The sequence below is a fragment of the Vombatus ursinus genome, unplaced genomic scaffold (genome assembly GCF_900497805.2).
Source record: "Vombatus ursinus unplaced genomic scaffold, bare-nosed wombat genome assembly UNPS02014959.1, whole genome shotgun sequence".
Taxonomy (NCBI): domain Eukaryota; kingdom Metazoa; phylum Chordata; class Mammalia; order Diprotodontia; family Vombatidae; genus Vombatus; species Vombatus ursinus.
The window spans coordinates 9,583,722-9,605,706 of record NW_020954737.1 but is presented as its reverse complement, the minus strand read 5'-3'; the positions used below and the strand labels follow the sequence as shown (position 1 = coordinate 9,605,706).

The 21,985-nt window shown below is 39.6% G+C and overlaps 1 protein-coding gene across 2 annotated transcripts in view; it reads left to right on the top strand.

The window, feature by feature from the left end:
* SLCO2A1 (solute carrier organic anion transporter family member 2A1) overlaps window positions 1–21,985 on the top strand; it is a 149,377-nt gene that overhangs the window by 64,828 nt on the left and 62,564 nt on the right. For both annotated transcript variants that reach the window (XR_003567602.1, XM_027845179.1), the window contains exons 2-3: window positions 3,781–3,918; window positions 4,776–4,938. Coding sequence is in view for 1 of the 2 variants with exons in the window: in XM_027845179.1 (XP_027700980.1) it covers window positions 3,781–3,918; window positions 4,776–4,938 (301 nt within the window). In the remaining variant the exon portion in view is untranslated. The remainder of the gene's footprint in view (window positions 1–3,780; window positions 3,919–4,775; window positions 4,939–21,985) is intronic.

Here is a 21,985-nt window from a genome sequence, read left to right as displayed (position 1 = left end):
AGTTTAATTGTCTCAATTAGTTTTCAGTGGACCCTTTAGGGTTCATTAAATACAACTTGGAGAAAAGTCTTAGATCTGAGTTCAAAATGTTTCTGTTGCCTGACACAGTAGAATGTCTTCACAGTTGGTTTTCTGACATTAGCTTTATTGAAGAATACATGGAGATGGGAGAAGTTAGCAGCAACCAAATGGCCTTAAGTAGTCAGAGCTACTTTCATTTATTCATTCCTGTACGGGTCTTGAAATCGGTCCAGTTTCAGTCTTGGAATTGTGTGATGCAGAGCTGAGTCACACACCTGTTGGTAGGAAGAATGGTGGACTTACGGTTTAAATACAATCCAACAGGATTCCTCAGTAGTCAAAGTTCCCTGTCTGTATAATACCCAGTGCCAGCCATTACTTCTCTAGGTTTCAGAATTGACCAGCACACAATAGCCAAAAGGATGTGGTTTAAATAGGTCCCTTGTTGCTAAAAGAATCCCCTGTCTGTGTAGTGTATACTCCCTCTCTTGGGGTGTTTAGGAAAGACTAGCATCTCTGCTATGTGGGCTACTGAGCTCTTTTCAGGGCTGCTTATCCACCTTTGGTGTCCACTTGATTCACCCAACTGTCACCTGTGGCTCCAGGAAGCTGTAGCATGTTCAGCAGCCACAACGTGGTTGTTTAGGCAGATGGACTAAACAAGATTGAGGGTAACTGAGGGGTTTCAAATCCATCAGTGAGTTGGGAGGGGTGTCTACTCCAAGCAAGTGAAGGTTTCCCCCTTGGTGGAATGGGTAAATAAGAACAATTTGTTCCAATGGCCGTAAAGGCAGCTGAAGCAGGTGCTATGGAGAGCTTAGAGCTTGGTCAGACATCGAAGATGCCAAGGTCACCTAATGCATCCTGGGCCATCACCAGTAGTCTTGACTTCTGTCCTGTCACTGGACTTTGATGACTCTGAAAGACGGAGTGAAGCCAATGACTATGCAACTCTGTCCCCCTTAAATCCAATTTATCCATTAGTCAAAAGACATCGTCTAGTGATGTCATTTTGGTCCTCTTTGCTACTGAAGGACAACCAATTCCCTCTCTAATAACCGTGTATTTATTCTGTATAGCATTATGGTCTCTCAGCATTGCAGACAGAGCTAGGCTCTGGGTCAGCAATTCTAATAGAAGTCAAGCCCCTCAAGCCAGAAAAACAGAAGCATTATCTTGGGTGGGACTTCCTATCTATAGAGTGGTCAGGGTCCCTGCCAAGATTTACATCCACACATTCTCTTTTTCCTCTGAAATACATTCACACTGCATATCCCCTCTTTCTTTGTTTATGTGTGTCTCAGTCTCTCTCTGGGTCTCTCTCACTCTGTTTCTATCTTTATCTCTTTCTTACTGTCTCCGTCTCTATCTCTCCTCAATTCTGTTGTCCATTAGCTACCCTTACCCTGCTAGACAAAGAATTGTGTCTGTGAGGTTCTGGAACCCAGAGACTATTAGAGTGACAAAGCTCAGAAGCTCCCTGTACATAATGATGGTTATACTTTTGTTTTCTCATCCCATTTCCTGATATGAACTGCTCCCCCCTCACTACAGGATACACATACTTTCCCACATTCACTCAATTACTCCTCCAAAGACACTGCTCCCTTACAACAGCTCCCGTTTCCCTTCTAGGGTCAGGAAGGTTTTATTGGAATGGAGGGAGAGCCTTGTCTCTTGGCTCATGTTCGTGGACTGGCCTGAGAGGCTGCCTCTTTTCTTATGTTTCAAAGGGGCTGATCCAGCCAAGTTTTGAGTTCCCCGGAGTACAGGAATGAATGAATATTTATTAAGCACTTATTATGTGCCAAGTACTAGAGGTAGAACTAGAACTCAAGATAGCCCCTGTTCTTAAGAAACTCATTTTACTATGGGGAGACAACACATGGAGGAGATTTCAGTTACAAGTCAGGTGGAAAGGTCCCATGGTCCATAGGGTATAGTAGCAAAACAGATGGTAATAATGCCTTTTCTTTAATATCATTTAACTGAAAAAATCACATCTATTTCTGACGTTAGACCATTTAAGAGTGCCAAGGACTCTGGTGGTGAGAATTTGTATGCATGGGGAAGACCTGAGATGGAAGGGGTCTTGGGAAGGGGTTACTTGCTGTCTCATCAGAAAGAGGAAAGTGGGCTACTATGGTTCTGAGATGGAAAAGTAGACCTTTTAATCTATCAGCAAGAAGACCTGAGTTCAAATCTGGCCTCACTTACTAGCTGGGCAAGTCACTTAACCTCAGTTTATCTCAGTTTCTTCAACTATAAAACGGGGATAATAACAACCCCTATTTCCCAGAGTTGTTGTAAGGATCAAATGGGATATTTGTAAAGGCTTAGTACAGTGCCTGGAGTGTATTAGGTACTGTATAAATGCTATTCTCCTCCTTCCCCCTTCGTGGGATAGAAATTGTTTTCTGTCCTCCTACCTGACAGGAATGACCACTTGTGAAGGCATGTCTGGGAGCCGGAACTGGCCACTCTAAGCCCTGACTTTGTCCAGGTGGGAGAGGCAACATGGAATCTTGGCTTTGGTCCTATTATTTGGAATAAGGAGTTCTGAAGAGGAGTGAGGCTAAGCTTTGGAATGAAAAGAACATGAGAATGTAGCACTAATTTGTTCATTTGAGATTCCAGTTCTGCAATAACTGAAAGAGAATGTCAGATTACAAAATAGAATCACTTTCCCATCTTCTCCCACATATACTCCTTTCCTTGGAGGATTAATATTACCCAAGGGATCATTGAGTGGTGATCTGGACCCTCTAAATCAAGGGTTCTTAACTCAGACTTGATATTCTTTAAAACTATTTCAATATAATAGGTTTCCTTTATAAATCCATGTATTTTTAACTTATGCATTTAAAAACATGATTCTTACAAGGGGTCCTTAGGCTTCAGCAAATTGCCAAAGGAATCCAAGGCACAAAAAGGGTTAATGACTCTTGCTGTGGAGCTTAGTATGTGATGGGCGGGGAATAGTACTGCCACTAACACAAATGGAGCTGGGAGAATCATTTTGGGGATCTGAGATTGCCAGGAGAATTAAACGTGGTGCTTTAGCCTTAGATTCCAGAGGTTATCTCATCTCTAGCCTAATTACTCACCTAACCTGTTGGAACCTTGTTAGGTGTTTATTCTAGTCTAAAAATGTAGCCAGAGATCCAAGAAAGGCACAGACAAAATGAAGTATTATTGTTATTCTTTTACTAAGGCACACATATTTTAAACCTTTTATCAAAATATAAATAGGCACTTAGAGTTTGATGTATTTTGTTATTTTCAATTTAATTTTTTGTTGAGATTCGTTGTATGTTATTTTGAAAAAAAAGGTTTGTTTTTTAAATAAAAATAATAACTGAATATCTACTGTCTTCTTACAGAACTTCAACTCTGCTGGCTTTTCTTTGTGAGTTGGTGGTGATTTTAGTTTCTCTTCTCTGTGTCTATCCAAGACCAGACCCAGAATACTTGGGCAAAGGCCCTTTTGCTGACCTTTGGAATGGGACAGTAGATATCATAGAATGTGAGATCTTGAAGGGACTTGAGAGGTCCCTCAGACGAGCCCCACCCTTTACAGGTGAGGAAGATCCAACCCAGAAGGGTTAAATACCCACCGTCACTCAGAGAGTTATTGGTGGAGCCTGGAGCAGGCCTCTCAGGGCAGGTCTCTGTCCATGGTGGGTGAGGAAGCCCAGAGCCAAGGGAGGCTGGGGATGGAAGTGACTGACTGGCTGCTGTGCATTTTGTCTCTGACAGGTGTTTGTGCTTTGTCATGGGCTCTTACAATTGTGTCAGCTCCTCTACAGTGCCTACTTCAAGAGCAGCCTCACCACCATTGAGAAGCGCTTTGGCCTCTCCAGCTCTTCCTCTGGCTTTATCTCCAGTTTAAATGAGGTAAGTGCTCACTTGTCCTGGACCTAGGGTCAAGGAGCTGAGCAGGAGGCAAGGGGAGGGACTTGGGTATGGGGATTCAAATTGTGACTCTGTTTTACTGCCTGATGAATGGAAATTTCCCTGCTTTTGTCCCAAGTTTTTTTTCCCCCAAGAAATGGCTGAAACACCAAGTACCTTTGAAAAGTGAAGAGAAATGTGGGCAGGCTGGGTTCTGGAGTTCCGGGTCAAGGGTTATTATGTTTTTGCTATTTTCTTTTTAGATGTCTTATTGGTGTCACTTTCTTTTTTCACATCATTATCACTTCCAGTGATTCCCTGCTCCCTTGTTGTTGCTCAGTCTTTTCAGTCATGTCTAACTCTTCATGATTCCATTTAAGGATTTTCTTGGCAAGGATACTGGAGTGGTTTTCCATTTCTTTCTCCAGCTTATTTCACAGATGAGGAAACTGAAGTAAACAGGGTTAAGTGACTTGCCCAGAGTCACATAGCTGGGAAGTGTCTGAAGTCAGATTTGGACTCAGGAAGATGAGTCTTTTAGACCCAGCACTTTATCCATTGAGCCACCTAGCTGGCCAAGCACTATGTAAATGTTAGCTAGTATTATGTATCTATTTCTAGGAATGTTGTGTCCCCTGTTAAAAAGTAAGCTACTTGAAATCAGGAATTGTTTTTGCATTTCTTCGTATCCCCACAGTGCTTACCACATACTAAGTATCAATAGATACTTGTAGACGTATGTATTGATTCACCTCAGAAGTAAGACCTTCTTTGGGTACACATAAGGAGATCTTTGCTTTTGGACCATGTAAGCCTGGATGGGTTCTATCTCACATGATGCTCTCTGCTTTCATCCACAGATCAGCAATGCTATCCTTATCATCTTCGTCAGTTACTTTGGCAGCCGTGTCCACCGGCCCCGGATCATTGGCATTGGGGGCCTCCTGTTGGCCACAGGCGCTTTCCTGCTCACCCTCCCACACTTCCTCTCAGAGCCATACCAGTATTCCTCCATCATTGGGGGTAAGTAACTTTGCCCTTTAAACTCCCAAATCTATTCCAAAAGATGTGCAATGCCCATCTCCTGCAGAGGCAAGCTGTAGTCCCACCAGAGCAGGGAGAATCCTCTTCCTTTCTTAAAAAGAAACAGATTTTTTAAAAGATTTATGTCAGATACAGAAAATGCATAGGCAAGCCAATCAACAGAAGACTGGATACCAACTCTAGCTTCTTCATAAGCTGATTTTTTTATTCTTCCCCCCCACTTAATAGTATTTTATTTTTTCTAATTATATATATATAGTTTTCAATATTCACTTTTATAAGATTTTGAGTTACAAATCCTTCCCCCTAAGATGACAAGTAATCTGATATGTCATACATTGTACAATCACATTAAACATATTTCCACATTAGTCATGTTGTGAAAGAAGAATCAGAACAAAAGGGAAAACCCATGAGAAAGAAAAAAGAGCAAGTTATATGCTTTGATCTACATTCAGACTCCATAGTTCTTTCTCTGGATATGGTTAGCATTTTCCATCGTGAGTCTTTTGGAATTGTCTTAGATCATTGTATTGCTGAGAAGAGTTATGACTTTTTTATTCTTTTAGGCTCTAGATTTATCTTCTATAGTGAAAAATGTAAAAGGCAGTATAGTGTAGAGAAAGTGTTCTGAACCTTGTTTTAAAAAATATTTTGATCTAATGGTAGTCATCTCTAAGGCAGGGTGGGGAGGGAGGGAAAAAATGTAAAAATTACACAATAGAGAATAAAAGAAAATTTAGAAGGAAGTATAGAAAGCAGAGTGACTTTGGAAACAATGTGCAAGTTTCTCAAAAAAAAAAGTAAATAGTATGAAATGTAAATTCATGGTTTTATAGTGAATAATCTTTTTATGTTGTGCTATATGAATGGAAATGTTCTGGTTTTTTTGTCTTTATGTATTTAAGTTCCAAATGAATAAAAAAAAAAGAAAAATTGATAACCATATTATAATTGGTTTCTTTTATAATCCTATGTGTTTTGTTTTGCGCATTTCAAATCATTATTCTGTGAAGGAGTCCATAGACTTTACTAAACTTCCAAAGCAGCCTGTTATACAAAAAAAGGTCAAGAACTTCTAGTGTAGAGGATATTGGTCTCCATGTCAGGAAGAACTGGCTGTATGACCCTTGAGCAATTGGCATAAACTCTCTATGCTCTAAGCAGCTCTTTATGGCTGTAAGTTGCTGAAAAGATGCATTAGTAGGAGTTTTTTTTCACTAGGGAGTCCTCTATACTACTGAAATCACAGATCTGGTCATTATTCCTGTTCCCTAGTACAAAAAAAAAAAAAAAGCTGACTTTGGGGATCTATTAGTTAGCCAGGCCATCCTTTCTGAGATTCAGTTTCCTCATCTATAAAGTGAGAATAATAATGCTTCTGCTGTCTACAATTGAGGCAGTGCAGTATGGTGAAGAGAGTCCTTGCCTGTAATCGGAAAAAACTGAGTTTAAATCCTGCTTCTGACATTTGCTAGTTCTAGTCCTGAGCAAGACACTTTAACCTCTCTGCCTCAATTTATTGATCTGTAAGAGGAGGGTTGGATTTGATGATCTCTATGGTCCTTTCCAGCTCCCAAGTTCCCATCTTGTAACTGAGTATATGACCTGCATTCTATCTACCTGCAAAGGCTGTTGTGTAACAAGGGTGTAGGATTATAGATTTGGAGCTGGAAGGGACCTCAGATGTCAATTTAGTCCAACATCCTAATTTTATAAATGAGGAAAATGAGACCTGGAGATGTGTAGAGATAGGTATTTAAAGAAGCAACATTCCATCCCTGGTTCTCAGTCAGTCAATAAGCGTTGATTATCTACTGTGTGCCAGGCACTGTGCTAAACTCTTGGGATACAAAAAAAGCAAAAGACAGCACCTGCTCTCAAGGAACCCATAGTCTAATGGGGGAGACAACATGCAGATAACTGTATATAAAATTGGGGATAATCACAAAGAGAGAGCATTACAATTGAGAGGGATTGGGAAAGACTTCATGCAAAAGTTGGGATTTGAGTTGGGACTTGAAGGAAGCCGGGAGGTAGAGATGAGGAGAAAGAGCATTCCAGGTGAGTGACAATGGTCAGAAAATGGGAGATGGAATGTCTTGTCCAAGAAACAGCAAGAAGGCCAGCGCTACCAGACTGAGTATGTGGAGTGGGTGGAAGATGTAAGAGGACTGGAAAAGTCAGGAGCAAGGCAGGTTATGAAAGGCTTTGAATGCCAAACAGAGGATCATATATTTGATCCTGAAGGTGACAGGGAGCCACTGGAGTTTACTGAGTAAGGGAGTGATGTGATCAGACTTGTGCTTTAGGAAGATCACTTTGGTAGCTGAGTGGAGGATGGACTGGAATAGGGAGTTCTCACTGTTATCCTTAGGCTTGTGTACCTTCAGGAAAGGGCCAATGAGAATGCTTCCCCAAAGTGTACTAGCATACTTGGCCCATGCTCTAGGCATTACTGTGGTATAGTTCTGTGCATCGAAGGATCAGTAATTCCACTGGTGTGTGAGTCTGGGGGGAGGCCCTAATGCAGACCATAGTCCTAATTTAGTAGGCAGGCTTCAGGATTTGCTGTGCTCTCAAGAATTCATCATCTGATGCTCACCTTTCTGTTTATCATCCTTTCAGAAGCAGGCTAGGCTGGTCCTCAGGTATTAGCCCTTTACCTGTCTGGCCCATGTTTGAAGCCTTTTCAGCTTGATTAGACATGCCTAAGACATGCCTTAATTAGACATGTACTTTGTTGGCATAGCCTTTAAGACCCCAGGGTCAGAGCTGGGCTCTAGAAGGGAGAGGAAAAAATATAGATCTCATTCCCTTCTTTGCAGGAGTGCAGGACTACAGGTGTGGAATGCTATATATGGTGTGCAACACAGAATATATGGGTTGGTTGGCTTTGGTGAATCACTTTTCCCCCTTTCTTTTTAATTTATTACAAGGGATATTGAACTAGGTCCTTAGAGTCACTAGTGGCTCTGGGGATCAGAAATTTATCACTCATTAATATCACTCACAAGGGTATCTTCAGTAACTTGAACAAAGTCACACAGGTGGTGGGAGTGGGAATTAGAACCCAGAACCTCTGACTCTAATTCCCGTGTTCTTTCTGCTGCACCAAAGAAAGCTTTGAATAAGGATCTAGAGGAAGCCTTCAAAATGCAAAGGGATAGGGTGTTCAAGGAAGGTGATGCCTTGGAATTCTGGCCTGCCTAACAGCCCATAACAACTAAATATACACTGGAGAATGAAGGTGGATAAAACCTTCTTTTTCTCTGAATTGCTATGTCTGACCTTCCTCCTTTTCCCTTTTCTCCTCCTCCTCTTCTCTTCCTCCTCCTTTTCTTCTCTCTCCTAACTCTTCTTCTCGGCATCATCATTATTATTTCTATTAAATTAAATTATTTAATAAATAGTTAATGACATTAATCAATCATAATAATAGCTAGCATTTATACAATGTTTTAAGGTTTGCACAGCACTTTACATATATTATCTCATTTAGTCTTCATAACAATCCTGTGAAGTAGATGCTATTATTATCCCCATCTTACAGATGAGAAAACTGAGACTAAGAGATGTTAAATGACTTGCTCCAATCATGCAGCTTATAAGTGCCTAAGGCAGAATTGGAACTCAGGACTGACTCCTAATTCTATCCACTAAAGAACATGCTAATGTTCTTCAAGGTAATTAGAAGCCTGAAGTAAGGCCAGTGAGGACCCATTCTGCCAGGTGGCTGAATGGGTCAGTTTCAGCCACACACCACCGCACCTCCCTGCGCTGCCAATTCCATTTTAATTTGATCTGGGTTTCTGGATTATAACGGGCCCACATCATTTTTCTCATTTTCATTCCAACGCACAGTTTCTGCAGGGAAGGGCGTCTGAAAACAATTACTTGGCTTCTCATCTAGAAATGGTATATTTACAAGGTCTTCAGACCCACCCAGGAGGGAAATTCTCTGCATTTTATGTCTTAGATCTCTTCTTGCTCTGAACTAAGCTCCCCAACTCTACAGGAAGGTTTTGGGATGTGGTAAAATCAGGCATGGCCTTCTCCTTCAGGTTTCACTGAGGAACCACAAGTTAAAATAGCTGGGCCTAGGTTGGTTTGTATCAAATGTTATGTAATTCTAACAATAGGGTAGGTTAGTCTTCCTCAGTTGAAAAAGAGTGACTCCCAAGAACCAAAGTTCTGGGTAGCAGCTGGACCACTCCAAGAGGGTATGCAGGTATCAGTCTATCAATCTAGAATTAGGGGTTCTTTTTTCAAAATTTAACATTTTGGGTTTTTTTCCGATTACATGTAAAAACAATTTAAATATTATTTTTTCAAATTTTGAGTTCCAAATTCTCTTCCTCTGTCCTCTCCCTTTCATTGAGAAGGTGAGAAATTTGACATAGATTATACATTGTAGTCATGCAAACACATTTCCATGCAAGTCATGCTGTGAAAGAAAACACAGACAAGAAAAATAAAGTAAAGAAAAAGTATATTCAATCTGCATTCAGGCTCCACCAGTTATTTTTCTGGAGATGAACAACAAATTCATCATTAGTCCTTTGGAACTGTCTTGGATCATTGTATTGCTGAGAAGAGCTTAGTCATTTACAACTGATTATCACATAAGATTGCTATTCTCATGGTTCTGCTCATTTCACCTTGCATCAGTTCATGTAAGTCTTTCCAGGTTTTTCTGAGAGCATCCTTAGAGCAGAGATTAACTTTTTGTATGTGTTCTAGACCCCTTTGGTAGTCTGGTGAAACCAATGGCCCCTTATCAGAATAATATTTCTAAGTGTATAAAATAAAATACACAGAATTACAAAGGAAATTAATTATATTGAAATATAGTTATCCTTTAAAAAACAAACAAACAAAAAACCAAGCAAACAAACAAAAAACAAGGTCATGGATCCTACATTAAGATTTCCTGATGCAAAGGGTTCTCTGATTTCTTGAAATTTGAGAGAGGAGAAAGGAAAGGGCAGTGACCCACTGTGGTGTTTACTGAAGTGGAGAGTAGGGTTCACAGAAAATGTGACCTCAAATCCATTCAAAAGAGAGTTTATACAGAATGCCACCCATCCCCAGAAGCCAACCATGGCAATATCTGATAGGAGTGATGCTTTGTGAGGTCAACAACCGCCATTGACAGAATGTTTTACATTCTATCAATAGTGGTAAAAACATTTCAATGTAGGCAGATTTAAAGAGTTAAAAAGAGTCCGCTCCATTTTACTGATATGGCTACCAAGGCTCAGAGATATAAAAGATGGAGTTAGACCTTGAACTTTTGAGCCCACCACACAGCATTCTTATGGGGAAAGTTTTTTTATAAAACTTTAAAATATTATTTTAATACAAGTTATTATTGTTGTCACTACCTTGTTAATGCTTCCTTTATTATTTTTTTTTTGAGGCATTTGGAGTTGTGACTTGTCCAGGGTCACACAGTAAGTATCTGAGACCAGATTTGAATTCAGGTCCTCCTGACCCCATGGCTGGTGCTTTAACTACTGTGTCACCTAGCCAGTTGTCCTCACTAGTCTCTTAAAGGATGAGATGATGCCTTCTCTAAAGGAGCACAGGTCTGGAATTAACTGTGGAATAAAATATTTTCAAAATATCAATTGAAAGAAACACTGGTCATCACCTACTAAGTTTGCTTATTTAACAAATTTGATTCAACTGACATTTATCAAAGGCCTACCTTGTGCAAAGACTCTCTTCTTATACATCATCTCTCTTGTCTTTCTACCATCTGGTAATAAGGGGAATGCCTTAAATATCATAATACCTTTCTCTTCTCTGGCTAGACCAAGATCTTCCTTTCACAGGTTTTGTTTTTTCTTTCTTTTTTTGCTGAGGCAATTGGGGTTAAGTGACTTGTCCAGAGTCACACAGCTAGTAAGTGTCAAGTCTCTGAGGTCAGATTTGAACTCAGGTCCTCCTGACTCCGAGGTCAGAGCTCTATCCATTGAGTCACCTAACTGTCCCATTCCTTTGTTTTTAACTGACCTGTGCCTTCATCAATTTAGAGCACTGGTGTGGAAAATCAGATAGCACCTCTAAGACTCACTTAGAGTCTTAGAGAATTGCCTCGAGCACTGAGAATCTGTGATTGCCCAGGTGCACATAGCCTTTGGGGGGCAGCTAGGTGACACAGTGAATAGAGTGCTTGGTCTTGAGTCAGAAAGGTTCATCTTCCTGAGCTCAAATCTAACTTCTCCAGATGCTTACTAGCTGCGTGACCCTGGACAAGTCACTGAACACTGTTTGCCTCAGTTTCCTTATCTATCAAGTGAGCTGGAGAAGGAAATGGCAAATCACTCCAGTATCTTTGCCCAGAAAACCCTAAATAGAGTCACAAAGAATTGGACACAACTGAAAAATGACTGAACAGTAGCTAGCCCTGCTTCTTCTGAGAAAGGACTTAAACTAAAGTTTTCCTGACCTCACAGCACATAGTACTCTGTCTATTAAGCCAAGCTGTCTCTCCCATTTCGTCTGAACATCTTTAAGTGTTCCCATATTGAGGCTCAAAACTCTAGTATTCTGTAAGATCCCGAAGTAAAACATTCCATCTCCTGACTCTATCCATTTTCACCAGCCGTGCCCCATGCCTGCTGTTCTTTCCCTTCTCACTCTCAAACTCCTGACTTCCCTGGCTTACTTCAAGTCTCAAATTAAAATCCCACAGCAGGTCCTTTTTTTTTTTTAATCTTTCTTAGTGCAGAGCTTGGCACATGGGAGGTGCTTTATAAAGGCTGGCTGACTTGGCTGTCCATAGAGTCACTAGTGGCTCTGGGGATTAGAATTTTATCACTCATTAATATCACTCACAAATGTAATTATCTTTTGTTGAACTCCCATCCGTTTCCCTGAGAAGCAAAGTCACCCCAGGAGAATAAGTGGAAAAGTCATGATAACCAAATATTTAAAGGGGTGTGGACATTCCAGAAATAAGGAAGATCTTGTTTTTTAAAAAAAATAGTTGCTAATGTCAAAAATAAGCCAAGAAAGAAATATTTGGGAAATTTTCACAGGTCCAACTCAATGGAATGACCTAGTAAAATCTTGTAATGGTTTCTGAAGTGTTCCAAAGATATGAAAACGTTTCCTTGGACAGGAAGCCAGTCAACATGATACCAGTTTATTATAGGAGATAAGAGAAAAGACTTTGGAAATTAGTTATCTGATAAGATGAGCTGTGGTCTATAAAAAGGTCTAAAGACCAAAACTTGAGGAAAATCTGCACTGAGACACAATGGATGAGACACGGGCAGGAAGCCCTGTGAATCTGTCAAGGCTAAACAGCAGCACTCCATGCCAAGGATTTTATTTTTAGCAAATTAAGAAATTAGGAAAGGGAAGGAACACAAGAGATGTTACTATGCAACTCAATAGCCCTTTTTCATTCATCAAGATATACATAGCACTTAGTTTCTGGTTCCCATATTATCTGTACTAATCGTGTGTAACTTGGACTTAGATGCAGGTAGACCTGATTTCAAATTCCGCTTCAGATATTTACTAGCTGGGTGACCCTGGGCAAGTCAGTTTCCTCACCTATAAAATGAAGATAATAGTAGCATCTGCCTCTCAGAGATATCGTGAGGTTAAAATGAGATATTTGCAAAGAGCTTTGTAAACTTTAAAGTACTGTATAAATGTTTATTATTATTATTATCATAATATCACATATGTTCTCTGGACCTCAGTTACCCTGTCTGTAAATGAGAGCACTTGAACCAGATGATTCAAAAGACTCTTCCATCTTTGCCTTCTTTGCTTCTGGGAGCCTGTGTCTTGCACAGATTTCTATTCTATCCTCAGAACATCCCTAGGGAAAATTATCTTAATCTTACCTGTGGAGGGAGTGAGGGAGTTGATGGCAGCAAAGTGTGTTTAATGATGTAAGACTAAAGACACTTTGATTGGCAAAAAGTCACATAAGAAATAAGAGCATCTTCCCCAATTGATAAATGGTCAAAGGATATGAACAGGCAGTTCTCAGATGAAGAAATTAAAGCCATCTATAGTCATGTGAAAAAAATGCTCTAAATCACTACTGATTAGAGAAATGCAAATCAAAACAACCCTGATGTACACCCATCAGATTGGCCAACATGACAAAACAAAAATGATAAATATTGGAAAAGATGTGGGAAAATTGGAACACTAATGTATTGTTGGTGGAGTTGTGAAATGATCCAACCACTTTGGAGAGCAATCTGGAACTATGCCCAAAGGGCTATAAAAATGTGCATACCCTTTGACCCAACTATAGTACTTCTAGGGCTGTATCCCAAAGAGATCATACAAATGGGAAAAGGACTCGCGTGTACAAAAATACTTATAGCAGCTCTTTTTGTGGTGACAAAGAATTGGAAATTGAGAGGATGCCCATCAATTGGGGAATGGCTGAACAAGTTGTGGTATATAAATGTAATGGAATACTACTGTGCTATAAGAAATGATGAACAGGCTGACTTCAGAAAAACCTGGAAAGACTTGTATGGACTGATGCTGAGTGAAGTGAGCAGAACCAGAAGAACACTGTACGCAATGACAGGCACATTGTGCAATGACTAATTTTTTTTTTTTTTTTTGGTTAGGCAATGGGGTTAAGTGACTTGCCCAGGGTCACACAGATAGTAAGCGTCTGAGGCTGAATTTGAACTCAGGTCCTCCTGAATCCAGGGCCGATGCTCTATCCACTGCGCCACCTAGCTGCCCTATGTGATGACTAATATTGATAGACTTAACCCTTCTCAGCAATACAAGAACCTGAGACATCTCCAAGGGCCTCATGATGGAAAATGCTATCCACATCCAAAGAAAGAACTATGCAGTTTGAATGCAGATCTAAGCATACTATTTGCTATTTTTTTTTCTTCTGTTGTGTTTTGTTTCCTCTTTTTGGTGGTTCCTCCTATTGGCTCAAATTCTTACTTACAACACCACTAATGTGAAAATGTTTAAATAGGAATGTATATGTACAGCCTATATCAAATTGCAAGCTGTCTTGGGGAGGAAGGTGGGGAGGGAATGGGAGAAAAATTTGAAGCTCAGAAGCTTATGGAAGTGATTGTTGATAATTCAAAATAAATTAATTAAAAAAAAAAAGAAATAGGAGCATCACTGGCCTAGAATCCATCTCCACAGATTCCCAGCATTGAGCTCATTCCATTTAAATATGTGGTTGGCATTAATAATATTTTTTTAAAATCCAATTTTATTTTCAACTGAATTTTTTCCCTCCCAACTCCCCCACCTTCATACTGAGAAAGTAAGAAAACCAAACCTGTATAGTCAAACAAGGCAAATACCTGCTTTTAACTGTGTCAGGGAAAAGAAAAAGTCATGGAATTTTTATTCTGTGTACATTACCCCTGTCTGTCGGTGGGTAGCATAACATTAATAATAATAACGATATAATAATACTCTTTCTACTAGTAACTGACACACCTGAGGCTTTTTTTAAACATACTTAAAATATAGTATTTTATTTGATCCTCACAACAACCCTGTGGAGTGCTATTTTTCCTATTTTACAGGTGAAAGTTGAGCCCCAGACAACTTGCCTAGGGTCACAGAGATAATATGTGAAGTGGGATTTGAAACCAGGTCTTTCTGGCTCCAAGTCCAACGCTCTATGCAATAAGCCAACTTGACTCTTGCAGCTTTGTTTTCGACACCAGCTGAACCTGGAGTCACAGGAACAGAGATCAGCACCTGGCTCTGTCCCTTGCTACCTGTGTGACTTTAGACAAGTCACCTAACTCTTCTTGGTCTCAGTTTCTTCATTTGATGAATGAGAGGGTTATACTAGATCAGCAGTTCTCAAACAAGTTGCTCTCAGGACCCCATAATACTCTTAAAATCATTGAACCAATCCCCCCCAAGGAGCTTTTGTTTATATGGATTATATCTCATTGATATTGACCATATTAGAAATTATAACATCTTTGTATTATTATAAAAATAGTTTTGATTCCATGGACTCCCGGAAGGGTTCTTGTGGATCCCCAGTAGTCCTCATCCACACTTTGACTTTGACACACCATTCTGCCAAATGGACTCTGACATCCCTCCCAGCTCACCATAAATGGAAAAACTCTCTACCAAGCCCTATGTGCCAGGCACTGTGCTAAATTCTGGGAATCCAAATACAAGCAAAAAAAAAAAAGTCCCTGCCCTCAAGGAGCTTATATTCTGATTGGAGAAGACAATACACAAAAAGGAACTGAGAAGCTCAGGGAGTGGGGGAGGGGGTTCTGGGGAAGTGAGGGTCTGTAGTAAGAGGCTGGTATGGATACTTCTTCAAATGGAAGGTCTGGAGAGTAACTCACTGACGGAGGACGTAATGGTAGCAGCTTTTTGGCAGCATGAGAAGGCTACTGGAGAGAGGAAAAATAGTTTAGGGAGTCATGGGCTGAGCCTAATTAGAAGTGATTTGTGATCTGTGATCCTACTATTTTAATGGATAAAAATTGTCTATGAAGTAGAAATTTAGATTGAATTAGCTCTGAGAACTGATTCATGCATAGTTTGGGTTTGTCCAGACTGCACTTGATAGCTGTGTGACCCCTAGACCAAGTACTTAATTTTGGGTCTGAGAACTTTAAAAAATTTGGATAGCTATATTTTAATATAATTCGTTCCCTTGATAATCCTATATATTGTATTTTATGCCATTAAAATATTATTGGGGGGGGCACGTAATGGATTTCACCAGACTAGGGAGTCATGGGCTGAGCCTAATTAGAAGTGATTGGTGATCTGTGATCCTATTACTTTAGTGGATAAAGTTGCCTATGAAATAGAAATTCAGATTGGATTAGCTCTGAGAACTGATTCATGATTGAGAGTCATAAGCCAAAAGTGCCCACAAAAATTACTCCACAAAAGATTATGAATCCTTGATCTAGAATTGTCTGTGTCAAAGAATCTTAAGAATACAAATCTAGACTGGGAAGAAACTTCAGAGATCAACTAGTCCAAGCCTCTCATTTTACAGAGATAGAGACTGTGTCCTGGGAAGCTAAATGACTTGCCCAAGGTTACACGGTCAATCCATGTCAGAGACTGGATTTGAACCTAGATCCTCTGATTCTAAAGCCAATGTTTTTTTCACTGAACCACACTGCCTTTGGGCAGAATAACATCTGCACTACCTAGCCTAGGTCACCATGATGAGTTCCTCCAAACAAATCTGCTTGACTCAGTCATTAGTTCAATTTTTCTTTGCTGACATATTGTTCATTGAATTCACATGGGACGTGGTCCATGGAGGGCCTTTTGGTTCCATTCTTGTAAGGTACCTATGTCCTAAGCTGACTGAAAGCATCTTTGGCAAAAACTCCACTATGACAACAGGGAAGATATTCATATCTTCTTATTCCCTCTTGACTTTGATTTACTGTGCTGTGTCTCTACATTTTGAAAGTTTTTGTCACGTGTAGCTTGGAGATTATGAATATTTACAATGGTGATATCTATTAAAACCATGGTTCTTCAGTTTTTATGGATCAACGTTATTCTGGGTCATTGCAGGCAACAGTTCCATCTATGATAATGGTCCAGTTCCAGTATAGTTTGTTGGTTGAGTTCTCCAGAGTATTTTGAGGTTCATATTTATAATAAGGGGATTTATTATTTGTTTGTCCATGAAAGCAAGCTAGCTTCTGATATATAATTCTAGCCACCAACTAAGATCTTGCTAGGCACTTGATAGGTACTATGATTGTCATATTGATGATAATGTGATCTTGGGCTTCATTGAGAGGCCTAACTTCAAGGCATAGGGAGACAATTGCCCCCTTTATTTTGCCTTGATTTATCCACATCTGGGCTATCGTGTTCAGTTATGGGCACATTTGGGGAAAGACATAGGTAAGCTAGAGACAAACCAGAGAAGGACCACCAGGATCATGAAGGGGCTCTGGATCATATAAGAACCAGTCAAAGGAATGGGATATTTATGAAGAAGACTCAGGAGGGAGGAGAGAGACATTACTGTCTTCAAGTGTTTAAAGGACTGTTTTATAGTCAAGGGAATTAATTTCTAAGTGTGGACTATGTAGACAAAATGAGGAGCAACAGGTGGAAGTCACAAAGAGAAAAATTTAGGCTTAATGTCAGGAAGATAGTTACCATAATTGTTCAGTCAGTTCCAACTCTTCAAGACCCCATTTGGCTTTTTTGGGTTTTTTTTTGGTAAAGATACTGAAGCGGTTTGCCATTTCCTTCTCCAGCTCATTTTACAGATGAGAAAACTGAGGCAAGCAGGGTCCCACAACCAGTAAGTGTCTGAGGCCAGATTTGAACTCAGGTCCTCTTGAACTTCAGGCCCAGCACTCTATCCACTGCACCACCCAGCAATCATCATAACTAGTGCTGTGCCAGAGTAAAATGGGCTACCTTAGGAAGTAGTGGGTTATGCCTCATTGGAAGTCTTCATGAAAAATCTGGATGGCTGCTTGGTAGCAAAGTTGTAAGGAGGTGTCTTATTCAAGTATGGATTGGACTCAATGGTCACTGAGTTTCCTTCCAACTCTGAGATCCTGGAATTTTTCTAATTGAAGCAAGTCTATAAGAGGACTTTGCAGCAAATTGAAATAATGCTACTCTCTGCCCAAGAGAGAAGCTCCTCCAGTGCAACACGACCTTGTTGGGTTAGGTTTATTCAACCTCTGTAGGGGGAGGAAACAGACAGCACTGAAAAGAATTAAACATATGGATGTTATTATTAATCAAGCTGTTTCAATTGCCCACAAGGAAAGGGGAAAAAATAGCAACAACTAAAAAAAAGTTTGAGGACTTAGTGTTATTAGATTCAATGTGGAAATTTTTAAGTATGCATTTGATGAAAAAAAGTACAAAATACCAAGAAAAAAATGATGGAAAAACATCAGGTTTTCTATGGTGTGTTCAACAGAAAAGAATAAAAACAAGCCCCATAAAATACACAGGCACAGAAGAGACAGTGTATTATCTACTTTTAAAAGACTCAAAAAAATATTCTCTAAGAAGTAGTGTGGTATAATGGATAGAGCAGTAAACTTGGAGTCAGGAAGCCCTAGGTCCAAATCTCACTTCAGACACTTCTTAACGGTGTGACCCTGGGCAATTCACTTCCCATTTTTGGGAGAAATGAAGAAGTTGGACCAAATAGTTAGTATGGTTCCCTCTAGCTCTAAATCTATGATCTTATAAAATGAAGAAGTCTCGTTTTCCTAACTCTTCTCTGGGTCCAAGAGAGGTCATCATAATTCCACAGCATTTAGCTTCATTTCAGCATTCTTTTTCACTTTCATTGTTGAGTCATTGTGTCTATCCTAGTTCTGCTGTCACTGTAGTAGCAAAAAACTGGAAACAAAATGGATGTCCATTGATTGTGGAATGGCTGAGCAAATTATGGTAGTTCAAGGGGATGGGTTATTGTTGCATCACAAGAAATGATGAAATGAGGAATTCAGAGAAACATGGGATAACTTGGGTGAAATGTATGAATTTTCCAGTGAGCTCTGACCACCCCAGACTTCCTAGTTTTGAATCACATACTACCATAAAGGTTTAGATTTAGAGCTAGAAGGGATCTTGGGAGTCACTGAATCTAATCTCTCTCATTTCACATTTGAGGAAATTGAAGTATCAACAGGTTCAGTACCTTGCCCAGCGTTACCCAGATAATAAGCATTTGAGTTGGAATTTAAACCCAAATTTCCTTGATTCCAATTTCAGTGTCCTATCTATTATACTGCATTGCTAGTCTCTCTTACCCAGTGAACTTAGATCTGGTTATTAGGAAAGAGAAGGGAAGAGAAGGAATCTTTGGATTCCTCCATAGAAGTTGATCAATGGAAATGGTCATGGTTGGGGAAAGGAGTGTTGTGGCAGTGCGGGAGCAGAGAGAGTAAAGATATTCCCAGATTCTCACTTCTTACCAGATAAGATTACAAAATCTATAACTGGAAGGACTTTGATCACTATCCCATCTATCTTCCTTATTTTATAGGTGAGGAAACTGAGGTCCAGAGAACTGAAATGACACTTACCCAAGGTCTCACAATTGTTGTTGGTAGTCAGTTGTGTCCAACTCTTTGTGACCCCATTTAGGATTCTCTTGGCAAAGATACTAGAGTGGTTTGCCATTTCCTTCTCTAGCTCATTTTACAAATGAGGAAAATGAGGCAACAGGGTTAAGTGACTTGCCTGGAGTCACATAGCTTACAAGTGTCTGAGGCCGGATTTGAACTCAGGTCTTCCTGACTTCAGGCCCTGTGCTTCATCTACTACTCCATTCTGAGCATAGGGCACCTTGATTCCCTCTCCTTCCTGGAAATAATGGCTTGAGTACATTCATCATAGACTCTAGCATGATGGTAGAGCAGAGTTCAGGGAAAAGAGGTATCACCCACCATGCTCAGGAGACTAGGTCACTGGGTGACCTAGGAAAAGTTACTTGGAGCCTCAATTTTCTTATCTATAAATTGGGGGTAATATTTATACTATCTGCTTCACAAGTAAATCACTATGTAAATGTGAGTTCTCAGTGTTACCTGAGGGCATTTGATCTTTGCCATCATGGAGGACATACACCTGAGGATACCACTGAGTACTTGGGATAATTTGTGTCTCTCAGAGAACGACATTTCAGAGAACAGGGAGAGAATTTAACACACTCAAAGTTAAAGAAGGAAAAGGAAAGCCTTCAAATACTTAGGGTCTAGAGACATCAAGGATGAATCAACATTGCAGGTAGCCCTCCTTCAGGAAAACCCAACTTACAAATAACCCAGGTGAATCAATGGCAGAAGGGTGCATACTCTCCCCTTTCCGGTCCTTTGTTATTGTCATCTTTACAAACTCCAATTTAGAATGCTATTGGTGGAGGGAGGGGTGGCAATTGACTTAGAACTTTGCCTTCTCCTAGGCAAATGTAAAAAGTTAACTTTTGGAATACAAATATCAAGAGTTAAGTTATTAGTACCCATGTTTTCTCCCTTAAATTGAGCTAAACTTCTATACCTTCTTCCCATTTTCTATAGCAACGCAGATCAAGCCTAATCCAACTTTCACGTGTCTTCAAATATTGAAGGCAACAATTCTGTTCCCCTCCATGTCCTTCAGGGGCAGCTAGGTGGCTCAGTGGATAGAGTGCTGGGCTTGGAGTCAGGAAGACTCATCTTCCTGTCAAATCTGGCTTTAGATATTTACTAGCTGTCTGACTCTGGGCAAGTCACTTAATCCTATTTGCCTCAGTTTTCTCATCTGTAAAATGAGCTAGAGAAGGAAATGGCAGATCAATGCCAAGAAAACCCCAAATGGGGGACATGACTGAAAAACAACTGAAATGACCCCCTTCCCTTCAAATCTTTTCTTCTATGATGGTAGCTCTTAGCCTCCCACCCCACTCCAACATCCACCCTTGCACTGGGAAGATGGAACCTTGCAATGTTAATACCTGAAGGAATATTAGAGATCATTTAGTTCAGTGGTTTTTCAATATTTTTTGATCCAGGAACCCCTTTCAACAATAATAATAAAATGCTATGAACCTCTAGAGTAATTTAACATACTACTTATAATATTTTTAAGATTTATTCATTAGGTATTTACAATAACTGCAATGATAACTTTTGCTCCCCAAAGCTCCGAATTAAAATTTATATTAATTAGAATCTTAAAATATAAAATTTTATTCTATTTCTAATTATGAACACTCAGTATAAAATTCTAATTGTAAATGATTGCTTGTTGTTTAAGGTTTCATTAAAGAATTTTTAGCACAAACCACTTGGACCATCCTCTAGAACTCCACAGAGGTTCTTGAACCACTAAATAGGAACTACCACGAAAATCTAACCCCAGATGTGGCAACTAAAACTTAAAGGGATCAAATGAATTGATCAGTGTCACACAGATACTGAATGGCAGAACCAGATCTCAGATTTCATTTCATATTCAGAGCTCATGTTGCTACAGTGAACTTTCTGAATGCCCTATAATTTCTTAACATGCTTTTTAAAATGTGGTGCTCAGAACTGACCTCAATTCTCCAGATGGATCTGTCCAGCTCAGAGAACAGTGGAACTCTCACACCTCTTTGATCTCTATTAATGGAGCCTTGGATTTTATTTGCCATCAAACCATATCCTTGATTCAAGGAGTCTGTGACAGACTAAACCCCACCCAGATTGTTCTTATGTGAATTGCTGTCAAATTAGTGTTTCCCCATTCTGGGCTTGAAAATTAGCTTTTTAAAAATTAATTTATTTTGATTTATCAAGCATAACTTCCATAAGCTTTTGAGCTTTAAATTTTTCTCCCCCTCCCTCTCCAAGACAGTGCACAATCTGATATGAGTTATACATATACATTCCTATTAAACATATTTTCACATTAGTCATGCTGTAAGGAAGAATTAGAACCAATAGGAGGAACCACAACAAAGAGGAAACAAAACATAACAGAAGAAAAAAAATAGCAAATAGTATGCTTCAATCTGTATTCAAACTCCTTAGCTTTTTCTTTGCATTTAGATAGCATTTTCCATCATAAGACTTTTGGAGATGTCTTGGATCCTTGCATTTCCGAGAAGGGCTAAGTCTATCAAAGTTAGTCAATCATACAACATGGCTATTACTGTGTACCATGTTCTCCTGGTTCTGCTCACTTCACTCAGCATCAATCCATACAAGTCTTTCCAGGTTTGAACATTAGCTTTTTAAATTAAATGTAGAACATTGCATTTATCTCTTTTAAATACCTTCTAAAAACTTTTTTGATGCCCTTTATCATTGAATCTTTTTTTTTTTTTGGTCATTAGACTTATTTCTAGGAACCTCCTCCTTTTCCTCACTTCTGGATTGAATCTTCCATTGTGATAAAAAAATAAATTCAGCAAAAGCATCCAGTGCAGTGTCCAATTCTGACATAGTATGCAACATTCTGTAACAGTTACCCTTGCCTCTCTAGAATGAAGAGGAAGGTATGTTTCCTAGAACGGTCACTG